The following is an 11,169-nucleotide window of genomic DNA, read 5'->3' on the forward strand; positions in this document are numbered from 1 at the left end:
ACCAGGGGAGCTCTGTGAGACACTGGTGGGCCTTTTGCTGGGGTGTAGGCCTCAACATGGGCCCAGCAATGTTCTACCCCCGATCCTGACAGAAAAAAGAAGGCAACATGCCAAGAGAAGACATGAGAGGTGAATGAAGGAGGGGGAATGGTAAGGATGGGGTACCATCGCTCCTCTCCATCCACCCAGGGAAGCAGCTTCTTCCTGCTTGGAATTTGTCTACCTCTATGGGCCTATAGGGCAGAAGCCACTTACCAGGTTTCCAGTTTGCCAGGCTTGAGAACGGGGGAGCCAAACTTCAACCGCAGTACACTGGGAGGAATGGTAGGTCTGGGCTGAGAGAAATACGTAAGTCCGCAGGAATTCTGGGGATAGAGAATGTGAGGGAGAGCAGGATCAAAAGGACAGAAAGGAGATTTTTGGCTGAAAGGCAAGGGCTGCTGTAGACACGACTCCCTTCCCGCTCACCCTCAGGGTTGCCATGACGTCTCTCCTCAGTTCCTTGCTCTTGTTTTGCCCGCAATACAGGTGATGCTACAAGGAAACAAAAGGAATGTGTCACTGAGAGGTTAAATATTTATTATTGAAACAGATTAGTTTCATTCTCTGCTAAAATAACACTTGAAACGACATATTGCAAAGGGCTAAAACCACACGCAAGAAGGGCCACCACAAAGAAAAGATCACAAAGAAAACATCAACACCAAGCAAGCAACCATCTTAAAAAAACGGAAAAGGAAAAAAAGAGTCAGATTGTGCCTCTCAAGGTGTTTGCTTGGAGCTATTAAGATGACTGCTGACTGTTTTTCAGTACTGAATAGTGGCTAAGAAATGCATTAAATAAGTAAAAGCATGCATAAATAAATGAGGGACGGAGGGAGGAAGGGGAAGCTGAGCAGCTCGGGCACCTGAGATGAACCAAAGCAAGGATGTGATTTCAGCTGCACTGAGGATCTTGTGGCATAGAAGATAGTTTGGTTCACACAACACGCTAATCCACACTCAGTGCTTGAGTGGCTCAGTTCAGACAACATGATAACCAACAGTGGTTTAAATCATCAACCATTAGATGAGCTGTCAATGGACAGTTACTGTGATGTCTGTCAGGCAAAAACCACACCACAGCTGACTATTTTCCAAAAATAACCACCTGAGAAGCACAACACACTGCAGAGTTGACTAGTCACACAACTGTTGGTTAGTGTGTTGCCTGTCGGGCTCAGTGGACTATTTTGCAGGGTTGAGTTGACTATTTTAGCTGGCTACAGAGTTCCGAGGCAAGAGTGGCCAAAAGTGAACCAGCTGTCTGCTACAGTTGGCACAACTCACAGAGGCTGCTGGGATAGCATTTGGAGGACTGAGGGCGGGGAGAAGGGGGGGCTGTTTCAGTCAAATGCCGAGTTGACTATTAGTTCACTCAATGCCACCCGCAACCATTCCACAGTTGTGTAGTAACATATTGTGTGGGAAGTATCCCCTAGATAACCAACTGTGAGTTGACTATTCCCCCCACCATTGACTATTGTGTTGTCCGAACGCAGCCAATGTCAGTTGTTGTTAAACCATGGGTTGTTTGTTGATCTGTGGGTTAACGCGTTGCTTGAACACAACCAGTTTTCCAGAGCGGCTTGTCAACCATGCAGTTTGGCTTATTTTTCTCAAACAACCCATGATTTCTTGTTGGGTTGTTCAGGGTAGTTAAAAAGCTACACTGCATGGTTAACAAACCACCCTGTGGGAAATGGCCTGGGTTCAGACAACCCACTAAACCAGGGTTCAACAAACAACCCAGAGTTCAACAGCAACTCACACTCAATCACGGAGTGTGGGTTAGGGTATTATGCGAACAGACCCACTATGTGTGAATGTATTTCCAAGACAAAAATCTAGGATAGGGATGCAGAACCACTTTCACCCCAAGGGCCTAATTCCATAAGGGAGAAGCTTTCTGGGGACACATTCCAGCGGTGGGGCAGAGCCAAAGGTAAAAGAGATTGGTTAAAAATATGAAAACAACCAGGATATTTTAGGTGCCAGGAACTAAGGCTTAGGAGAGGCAACTTTCTACTTTTTAGAATGGGGAACAAACTGCACAAAAGCTGGGGAAAGGGGATGGGAGCCTTCTGAGGAACCCTGAAGGGCCAGACTGGGACCTCCAGAAGGCTGAATTTGGCCCCCAGGCTAAGGTTCCCACCCCCCGGAGCCTAGGACATCCTAAGCAGTCGCCCCCAAGCTAATGGCTTGCACATGTGTTTGGACTACAAATCTCATCACCCAAAACCAGTTTGTCTTGGTACCAAGTTAGATCATTGATCCACATGGCCCAGTGCTGCCTACGCTGGCTGGCAGTGGCTCACAGGGGTCTTTCCCAGTGCTCTCACCCAAGGCTCCTTTTAATTGGAAATGCCAGGGAGAAAAGCCAGGAACTTCTACATGCAAGTCCTGTCTCTACTACTGAGCTATGGCCCTTCCCTCTATCGGGTGGTCCCTCATGGGCTTGCCTAGGAATCGATCTCAGGACCTCCCACACCTACTGTGATCATTGTGCCCCTAGAGCAGGAGAAGGAGCCTTTCTCCCCACCGAGGCTCCACATTAACTCAGTTGAAACCCCGTTGGGGATCTGCATTCCAGCAGTGGGCAGAGCTCATAAAACAGGCCGGGTTTGAAGCCAGGACAAGGTCCATGTCTGTCCCTTTGGCTGCAGGTTTCACAGCCCTGTCCCAGACCGACAAGCCTGACCTAGAGTGGCAGGGCGATATGCTAGAGCCGGGAGTCAAACCCAGATCAGGAAACGGACAGCAAACCAGGGTCAACGTTCAAAGCACAGGGTCATAGAATCATAGAATCATAGAATAGCAGAGTTGGAAGGGGCCTGCAAGGCCATCGAGTCCAACCCCCTGATCAATGCAGGAATCCACCCTAAAGCATCCCTGACAGATGGTTGTCCAACTGCCTCTTGAATGCCTCTAGTGTGGGAGAGCCCACAACCTCCCTAGATAGCTGATTCCATTGTCGCACTGCTCTAACAGTCAGGAAGTTTTTCCTGATGTCCAGCCGGAATCTGGCTTCCTTTAACTTGAGTCCGTTATTCCGTGTCCTGCACTCTGGGAGGACCGAGAAGAGATCCTGGCCCTCCTCTGTGTGACAACCTTTTAAGTGCTATCATGTCTCCCCTCAATCTTCTCTTCTCCAGGCTAAACATGCCCAGTTCTTTCAGTGTCTCTTCATAGGGCTTTGTTTCTAGACCTCTGATCATCCTGGTTGCCCTCTTCTGAACACGCTCCAGCTTGTCTGCGTCCTTCTTGAATTGTGGAGCCCAGAACTGGACGCAATACTCTAGATGAGGCCTAACCTGCACTCACCCATCAGACCAAGGCGTAGCTTCACGTGGACACAGGGGGTGCAGTCTTGCTGCTTGTGGCACCACAGTTTGTTCCTTATAGTCATCTTGGTCACCACCAGGACTGGAACTAGCTTTGGATCTGGCGCTGTTTCCCCAGGGAAGCAAAGCACGTCCCCTCCTGAGAAGAGAGAGGGGCGGGGGGAGACTACACAGTTACTGTCTGAAGAGTGAGAATACACAATGACCATGGGACTCTCTCAGCCTTGCAACTGAGTTTATAAAGCTGGTTACGAAAGCTCGCTCACTCTTTCTTTCTTCCTCCCTCCCTCCCTCCCTCCCTTCCTTATTGCATTTTTATACCACCCAATAACCGAAGCTCTCTGGGTGGCTGACAAAAATTAAAACCATTCAAAGTATAAAATAAACAGTATAAAAGCATGATATCAAATACAATATAAAAACACAACCAGCAAAGTTAAAACTAAGTTTATAGACTGTTAAAATGCTGAGCGAATAAAAAGATCTTCACCTGGCATGTGAAAGAGTATAGTGTAGATGCCAGGCGAACCTCCTTAGGGAGCTCATTCCACAGCCGGGGTGCCACAGCAGAGAAGGCCCTCCTCCTGGTAGCCACCTGCATTACTTCCTTTGGCAGGGGCTCGTGGAGAAGGACCCCTGAGGATGACCTTAGGGTCCGGGCAGGTACATATGGGAGGAAGCGTTCCTTCAGATATACCTACTGAAGGAACATCCTTGTGGTATAAGGTGCATTAAAGGAGGCAAACCTCATACTCATGAACCCTTCACAGCTGTGCATTGCTTCCCACCTCAGCAAGCGCAGCCTTACAATTTATAACTCTGATCTGAGGATTTGATAAACGCTATATAAAGTTTAGAATTTTGCAGATGAGGAGAAGCTTTTGCTGAATCCGTGGGACACCAGAACTCAGAGGCTGCCCAAAGACGGCTGTGTTATGCAAATCCCCATCTCAGTTCTTCACTCTTTCCCAGCAATTCTGCCAGAGCAACAGAGAGATAGAGATATTTGATGCTTTTTTTTGGGGGGGGGGGGAGTGCCATTTGCTCATATCATACCCATGTCAGTGAATGGTCAGAAGACTTATTCAATAAAGGTATTCATTCATTCAATGATTTGCTTACGGGCAAGGCATTAGTGGCATGTTTTAAAAACCAACCAACCCAGCAACAATCGAAAGGGTCACATAGGAAAATAATCCCACTGGAGTGGTTTCAAGACAAGCCAGGTAGAGTCTACGTATTTGTTTATCTAACAAAGCATAGCGATGAGAAGAGCTGTAATGACAGGTACACAAGTAGAGCTGTAATGACTGGTACACAAGCAACACAGAGCAAACACTTACCCACAAGCCGGCAGCCCAGTCCCTGTGGAAAGACAGAGAAGGGGTAGATTTAGGGGCCAGGAAAGGGATTGTCAAGAACAAGATGCTTTTGCTTCACTCCCACCCTACAGAACACCTGGTTAGAATGAGACTGAAAAAACATCCCTCCAAGCTGGTATCTTTTGTGTACCAAATTGGTACGTAATACAGGAGATATCCTGTAAAGCCCTGGCACTTTCTATTGGCAGGGGAATCATGTCACCTGCCACTTTTTTGTGCCAGCAGGCCTTTGGAGAATAATCTGGCCCTCCATCTATGTTAAAGTCTTATAATTTTGTTGTGTATGTTCCCCCCCCCATCAATGTATGTTTTAAGCTTTGTTTTAAACTTTGTAAGGCAGTCTTGAGGCCCAGCATTGGGCAAAAGGCGGGATACAAATAAATATAATAAATAAATAAATATTTACTGTGGATTTTGCTGAATAGTGTGTTCATTCATTTACTTGGTAAGAGCCTTTCCTGTGTTTACCATGTATTTTTAAGACACAAAGCTGTCTGATCTTTACATTAAAGCAGGGGTGGGCAACTTGTGGCCTTCCAGATGTTTTGCCCTACATTTCCCATCATCCCTCACCATTGCTTATGTTGGCTAAGCCTGATGGGAGTTGTGGGCCAAAACATTTGAAGGGATACAAGTTGCCCACCACTTTATTAAAGTTACATTGGAAAGTAGCAGTAGGCCTATAATCCTACCGTTCAGCCACTGAGCTCAGAGTGGCAAACATGGGTGTAAGTTACATACACACACACACACACACTTACTTAAGAACATAAGAACATCAGACGTGCCCTGATGGATCAGATCAAAGGTCCATCTAGTCTAGCACTCTGTTCACACAGTGGCCAACCTGCCATCAGCCAGGAATGAACAAGCAGGACATTGTGCAACAGCACCCTCCCACCCATGTTTCCCAGCAACTGGTGCTCACAGGCTTATTGCCTCGAATACCAGCGATAGCACACAACCATCAGGGCTAGTAGCAATTGATAGCCTTTGCCTCCGTAATTTATCCAACTTTATGCTCATATAATAACCCTGTGAGGTAGGCTAGGTTCAGACAGTGATCGGCCCAAGGAGATGCAACATGGGTGGATGCTGGTGACTCCGATGTCAGTGGGGGCTGTGAATCCGCTCCAGGTTTCAGTCAGAACTCTAAAGGAGCTGCCTTACTCCCTTATAGTTCTGACTGGTTCTGACTGAAACTCGGAGCGGATTCACCACCCCAGTGACATCAGAGCCACCAGCTTCCACTGCACTATCAATATACACATACCAATGTAAATAGCTCCACCACCGCCCCTTTCCTGCCATCCCAGAACTTCCCATCTAAATTTTGATAGCAGGGAAGACGACAGAGGACGGGGAAGGGAGGCATACCTTCAAGTGAGGCAGGGCAATATTTAAACAGCTATATATAGAAGGTACAGTAGGCGAAATACTCGTGGTAGTAACAGTATCTCAGTGGAGGCCTTCTAACCTCTCACAACATTCAGGCAAGGACCCTTTCCTTGGTTTGGGACATAGGGGGTTGCCACCTTGTTTTCTGGCCCCGCTCCCGTGCCTTTATCAGCATTCCGACAGGTTAGCAGCTGAAGCTTTTCCAGGCAAAGGGGTAAGTGGTAGGAAAAGAATCCCCTGCTGAATTTCTTCAATGTCAGGCTGCCGTTAAAGGCACACAAGCAGGGGTGGGAGGGCAGCCACTACACTGGCACAGCCGAACACAGCCCCTCCTCTTAGCTTGGCAGTGACACTGCACAACCTTTTACTCCTTTGCTTGCGCTGTTTCCTTGGTCACAAGCTCCAGGACACCTTGGAGGTGCCAGTGGCAGAGGGCTGTGGCAGGAGCTGGGTAAACAAGAGCCTAAGGGGCCCTCTCGGTACCACGCAGAACTGGCGGCCCCTTCTCTGCCTTTCTTAGCCCTCACGACACCCTTTTCTTGCCACATGCTAGACACAGGCCTTAGTGGGCATACTGGGCAGGGGAAGAGAAACTGTATTCGCCCTTGTTTGAAGGGCAAAGAGCAGAGCTGTAAGAGGGAAGGGGGGAGACAGGGAGAATTCCCATTCCCCTCCCCCAATGGGGGTAAAGCAGGGATGTTGAACCTTCTGCCCATGGGCCTAATCCAGGCTTCCCAAGATAGACATGCCTAGGGTGACCCTATGGAAAGGAGGACAGGGCTCCTGTATCTTTAACAGTTGTATAGAAAAGGTATTTTCAGCAGGTGCCATTTGTATGCCTGCAGCACCTGGTGAAATTTCTTCTTCATCACAACAATTAAAGCTGCAAGAGCCCTGCCCTCTTTTAAATCTGGTCACTCTAGTATAGCTCCTGCAGCTTTAACTGTTGTGCTGAAGACGGAATTTCACCAGGGGGGATCCGCACATCGCTCCCAGAGCGCTTCTATGCGACCCCAGAGCACCCCGAAAACGATAGTCTGACTTCCCTGTAAAAGAAACGAGGAAGAGCCGTCCATGCCGCCGCCGCCGCCGAGCTCTCCGCCGGAGAGGAGAGCTCGGCAAAAGAAGGCGGGGTGAAGAGCGGAAGAAGCTCTCTAACCCACCTTCTTTTGCCGAGCTCTCCTCTCCGGCGGAGAGCTCTCCTTGTCATCGTCAGCGGCGGTGGCGGCATGGACAGCTCTTCCTCGTTTCTTTTACAGGGAAGTCAGACTATCGTTTTCGGGGTGCTCTGGGGTCGCATAGAAGCGCTCTGGGAGCGACGTGCGGATACCCCCCAGGTTCTCCATATATACAAATGACACCTGTTGAAATTCCCTTTTCTATACAACTGTTAGAGATACAGGAGCCCTGTCCTCCTTTCCATAGGGTCACCCTAGTGATGCCCCTTTCCCTTGACTGTAGTTTCCTGGTTTTTGTGTAGTTTTGCCCAATTTTAAAAGTTTGAAACGACGCTCCAAAGTTTTAGTTGCTGGTAGTAACAGCACTAAGCTAAAATATGCAGATCTTTTTGAACAAAACAACAGGTTTTAGGCTCTTGTTTAAGGGATAACAGCCAAGAGAGCTGTGTGAGTGTGGGTCTGTCCCATAGAGGGAGGGGCAGTGCAGGCCCCCTGGATGTGTGTAGTCTTCCTCAAGACCCTTCCTTCCAAGAGGCCTGAGCACACAGGCCTTCTCTAAAGCTGTGACAAACATGCTACATGCAGAAGCATAATCACATCCACATTCGAGCACCACGTTAACTAGTTTAGGTCAAGTCAGACCTGCAACAAAATGTTGCAGTATGAAGGGTTCCTGTTCAGGAACTCAGCCCGCCATGCCCTTTTCTAGGACACCCCATCCCATTTCACCCATTAACGGTCAGCCAGCACTCTGCGCAAACATTCTGTGCCCATCCTCATTGGGCTGCTTTTGGGAGATGCCACCTGCCTCCAACTGAAGGTTCCCCCCCCCCGCCCCGCTCAGAAGGGTTTCCCTAACCCTGCTGATACCAACTCATGTGTGCACGCTGACGTTTGGGCTTCATAATGATCCAGACTTGGCAAATGTGTTTGTTTATTTATTTATTTATTTATTGCATTTATATCCTGCCTTTTTTTCCTCCAAGGAACTCAAGGCAGTGTACATAATCCTCCGCCTCTCCATTTTTATCCTCACAACAACGACCCTGTGGGGCAAGTTGGGCTAAGAGTCTGTGACTGGCCCAAAGTCACGCAGTGAGCTTCCACGGCTGAGTGGAGACTAGAACCCGGATCTCCCGATTCCCAGTCCAACACTCTTGCCACTACACCGCACTGGCTTATGTTTCCTAGTAATATATAGACAACTACTCTCCCTTCGCCCCTGTTCTCTCACTCACTCACTCACACGCACATATCTCATGCTACAGTAACAATTACAAAAACTAATTAGAATCCACTTCCATCTTTTAAACATGGATCAAAGTAATGGGGCAAATCTCCCCCTTTTAAAATGAATGATCAGTGTGACCAGAAGCAAAGTAGAACAGGGCTCCTGTGTACCTTTAATAAATATGTAGAAAAGGGAATTTTAGCAGGTGAAGTTTGTAATGCTGGGGTGGGGTGGGGTGGGGGGAGAAGCTACACCAGCAAAAATTCCTTCATGTATTTACCAGCCAAAAGTACAACTGCCCCATTTGTCCTCCTGGCCACCCTAATTTTGAAGCACTTTCACAGCGAATATAATGGAAATGATTCAGGGCAAGGGTGAGCAAATTGGTATATTTTACCCTACAACTCCCATCATCCCTTACTATTAGTTATGTTGGCTAGAGATGATGGGCGTTGTAGCCCAAAAACATCTGGAGGGCTACAGGTTGCCCACCCCTGATTTAGGGCAACTAACACATATTAAATATGGTCCTCCTTCGCTGAGGTGATACCACGATGGGTGATGTCCTGGACAAGCCAAGTGTTGCATCTTTCCCTTCATTTCTCAGAGCTGCTGTGGCTCGACTTGACACCTGAGACAGGTGTTTGATGTTTGTTAGGCAGAAAGCGGAGTGGCCTGTTCACATCAAGCAACCAAGCTGTGGGAGGTACCGATATGTTGAAAAATATAACGTAATGAGGCCATCCTATTTATATCTGACAAGATTTCTTAGCGACAAATGATACAAGGAAAGAAAAAGGATTAAAATACAGAATTCAATTGGTCATGTTTTAATTAAGTTACTTAATTTTAATAAATTTAACCACTGAATTTTAATAAATTTAACCACTGAATTCTAATTAATCTAATCACTGAATTTTAATTAATCTAGTTCATTTTAATTAGTTTAATTGGGCATTGTAATTAAATAACCTCACGGAACCATCCTAGTGCAAACAAACATATACTTGCACCATTGGACCAGTGATGACGCCTAGAGGGACAACAGATAAGATCAGAAAGAAAAGGAAAATTATCTGACTAAAGCCCAGTTGCTTCGGCTGTAAGAGACTGCCCCCCTTCACCAGGACAGGGCTTGTACCTACCTGTGAGCAGTTGACAGAACCCAGAAAAGTTGTAGGTTGAAAGCAGGTAGAAGGCAGGTGCACGAGAACCAAAGCCAGGGCCAGTACCCGCATCTCTGGGGTCTGCAGAGAGCTAAGTAATGGCTCTACCCCATAAGTCATCAATAGGATGATGAAGATAGTCTCCCCTTCATCTCAGAACCTGCTTCTCCACAGAACAAGTTATGTCCTGCCTGAGTAGCACAGTTGGCAAGTATCTGGGTACATTTCCTGGATTTCTCCTCCGCAGAGTTGATATCTTCCCAGCATTTCTGAACGTAGGAGCTACTTCAGGAACTCGCGGGTTGACTGCGCATCAGAGCTAAGGATCCAAGCTGACAGACCCTAAGGGGTGGGGGCAAGAAGACGTGAGAACCTGAACGTCAAGCAGGATGCTACATCTTCCCCACAACTAGTTTGCCAGGGCCCTGCTTAGTCAACTTCCCTCCCTGTTTTGTTCTTACAAGAGAGATTGCATCAAAGGGGAGCAAAGGTGGAGAGGGCGTAGCAGGAAACAAGCCTAGAGGCGGGACAGGCGGAATAGCCTGGGCCTTATGCCAGGAGCCTAGCTTAAAGGAAGCCCAAAAGGCTAAAAGAATGAGTAGGAACAAACATTTATGGTCAAGTTCAAATCGGACAGATTTCCTAAATGCCAACAGAGCAAATCTGAATTCCAAGAACATTTGAGAACTTTACATTCAAAGCTGACAAAGGAGTTCATTGAGCTTTAAACAAGACTTTCTTACTTCTATCTTTCTGTATGTTATTTTAAATCAGTAGCCTTTAACTATTCGAGACCAGAGACTTGCATTTAATCTCAACCTAGATCATGGGTCCCACTTTTAGTAGGGTAGAAAACGGATAAAGGCATTACCTGGTAGGCACATCATTTCTTGAAGGAGATTTGTAGTCAATGATTAACCAAAGTACCTGATAGAAATGCACAAATAAGGAAGGCATTTATTCAACACAGACTGGTTACTTAATTCGAAACTTTATAACTAGGAATGGGGGTGGGAAATTAATTTTGTCCACATTTTTACGTGAACTGACCTAATTCACATGTCCTGGACTAATATGCAGATCAGAACAGAGTTATCCTTCAGATCCTGCACTTCTCCAAATTTCATTATGCAATTCTCAGCCCAAAAATGAATACAAAAATGCATATATTAGGGGAAATCATAAGAACATAAGAAGAGCCATGCTGGATCAGACCAAAGTCCATCTGGTCTAGCATTCTGTTCACACAGTGGCCATGTAGCTGCCCACAGGAAACCCACAAGCAGGTGTGCAAGAGCACCCACCTGGCCCTGTTCCCCAGCAACTGGTGTACATAGACATACTGCCTCTGATATTGGAGGTAGCATTTAACCATCAGGACTAGTAGCCATTGATGGCCTTCTCCTCTATGAATTTGTCCAATCCCCTTTT

General features: G+C 47.1%; 1 protein-coding gene across 1 annotated transcript in view; it reads right to left on the reverse strand.

The window, feature by feature from the left end:
• The window catches only part of IL17RC (interleukin 17 receptor C), a 40,948-nt gene extending 30,764 nt beyond the window's left edge, over window positions 1–10,184 (reverse strand). The window contains exons 1-5 of the mRNA XM_063123448.1: window positions 9,718–10,184; window positions 4,727–4,748; window positions 3,364–3,522; window positions 469–534; window positions 256–365 (exon numbers count right to left, since the gene is read on the reverse strand). Coding sequence (XP_062979518.1) covers window positions 256–365; window positions 469–534; window positions 3,364–3,522; window positions 4,727–4,748; window positions 9,718–9,858 — 498 coding nt within the window. The 5' untranslated portion in view covers window positions 9,859–10,184. The remainder of the gene's footprint in view (window positions 1–255; window positions 366–468; window positions 535–3,363; window positions 3,523–4,726; window positions 4,749–9,717) is intronic.
• Window positions 10,185–11,169: the final 985 nt, after the last annotated feature.

This window comes from Elgaria multicarinata, chromosome 3 (assembly GCF_023053635.1).
Source record: "Elgaria multicarinata webbii isolate HBS135686 ecotype San Diego chromosome 3, rElgMul1.1.pri, whole genome shotgun sequence".
NCBI lineage: Eukaryota > Metazoa > Chordata > Lepidosauria > Squamata > Anguidae > Elgaria > Elgaria multicarinata.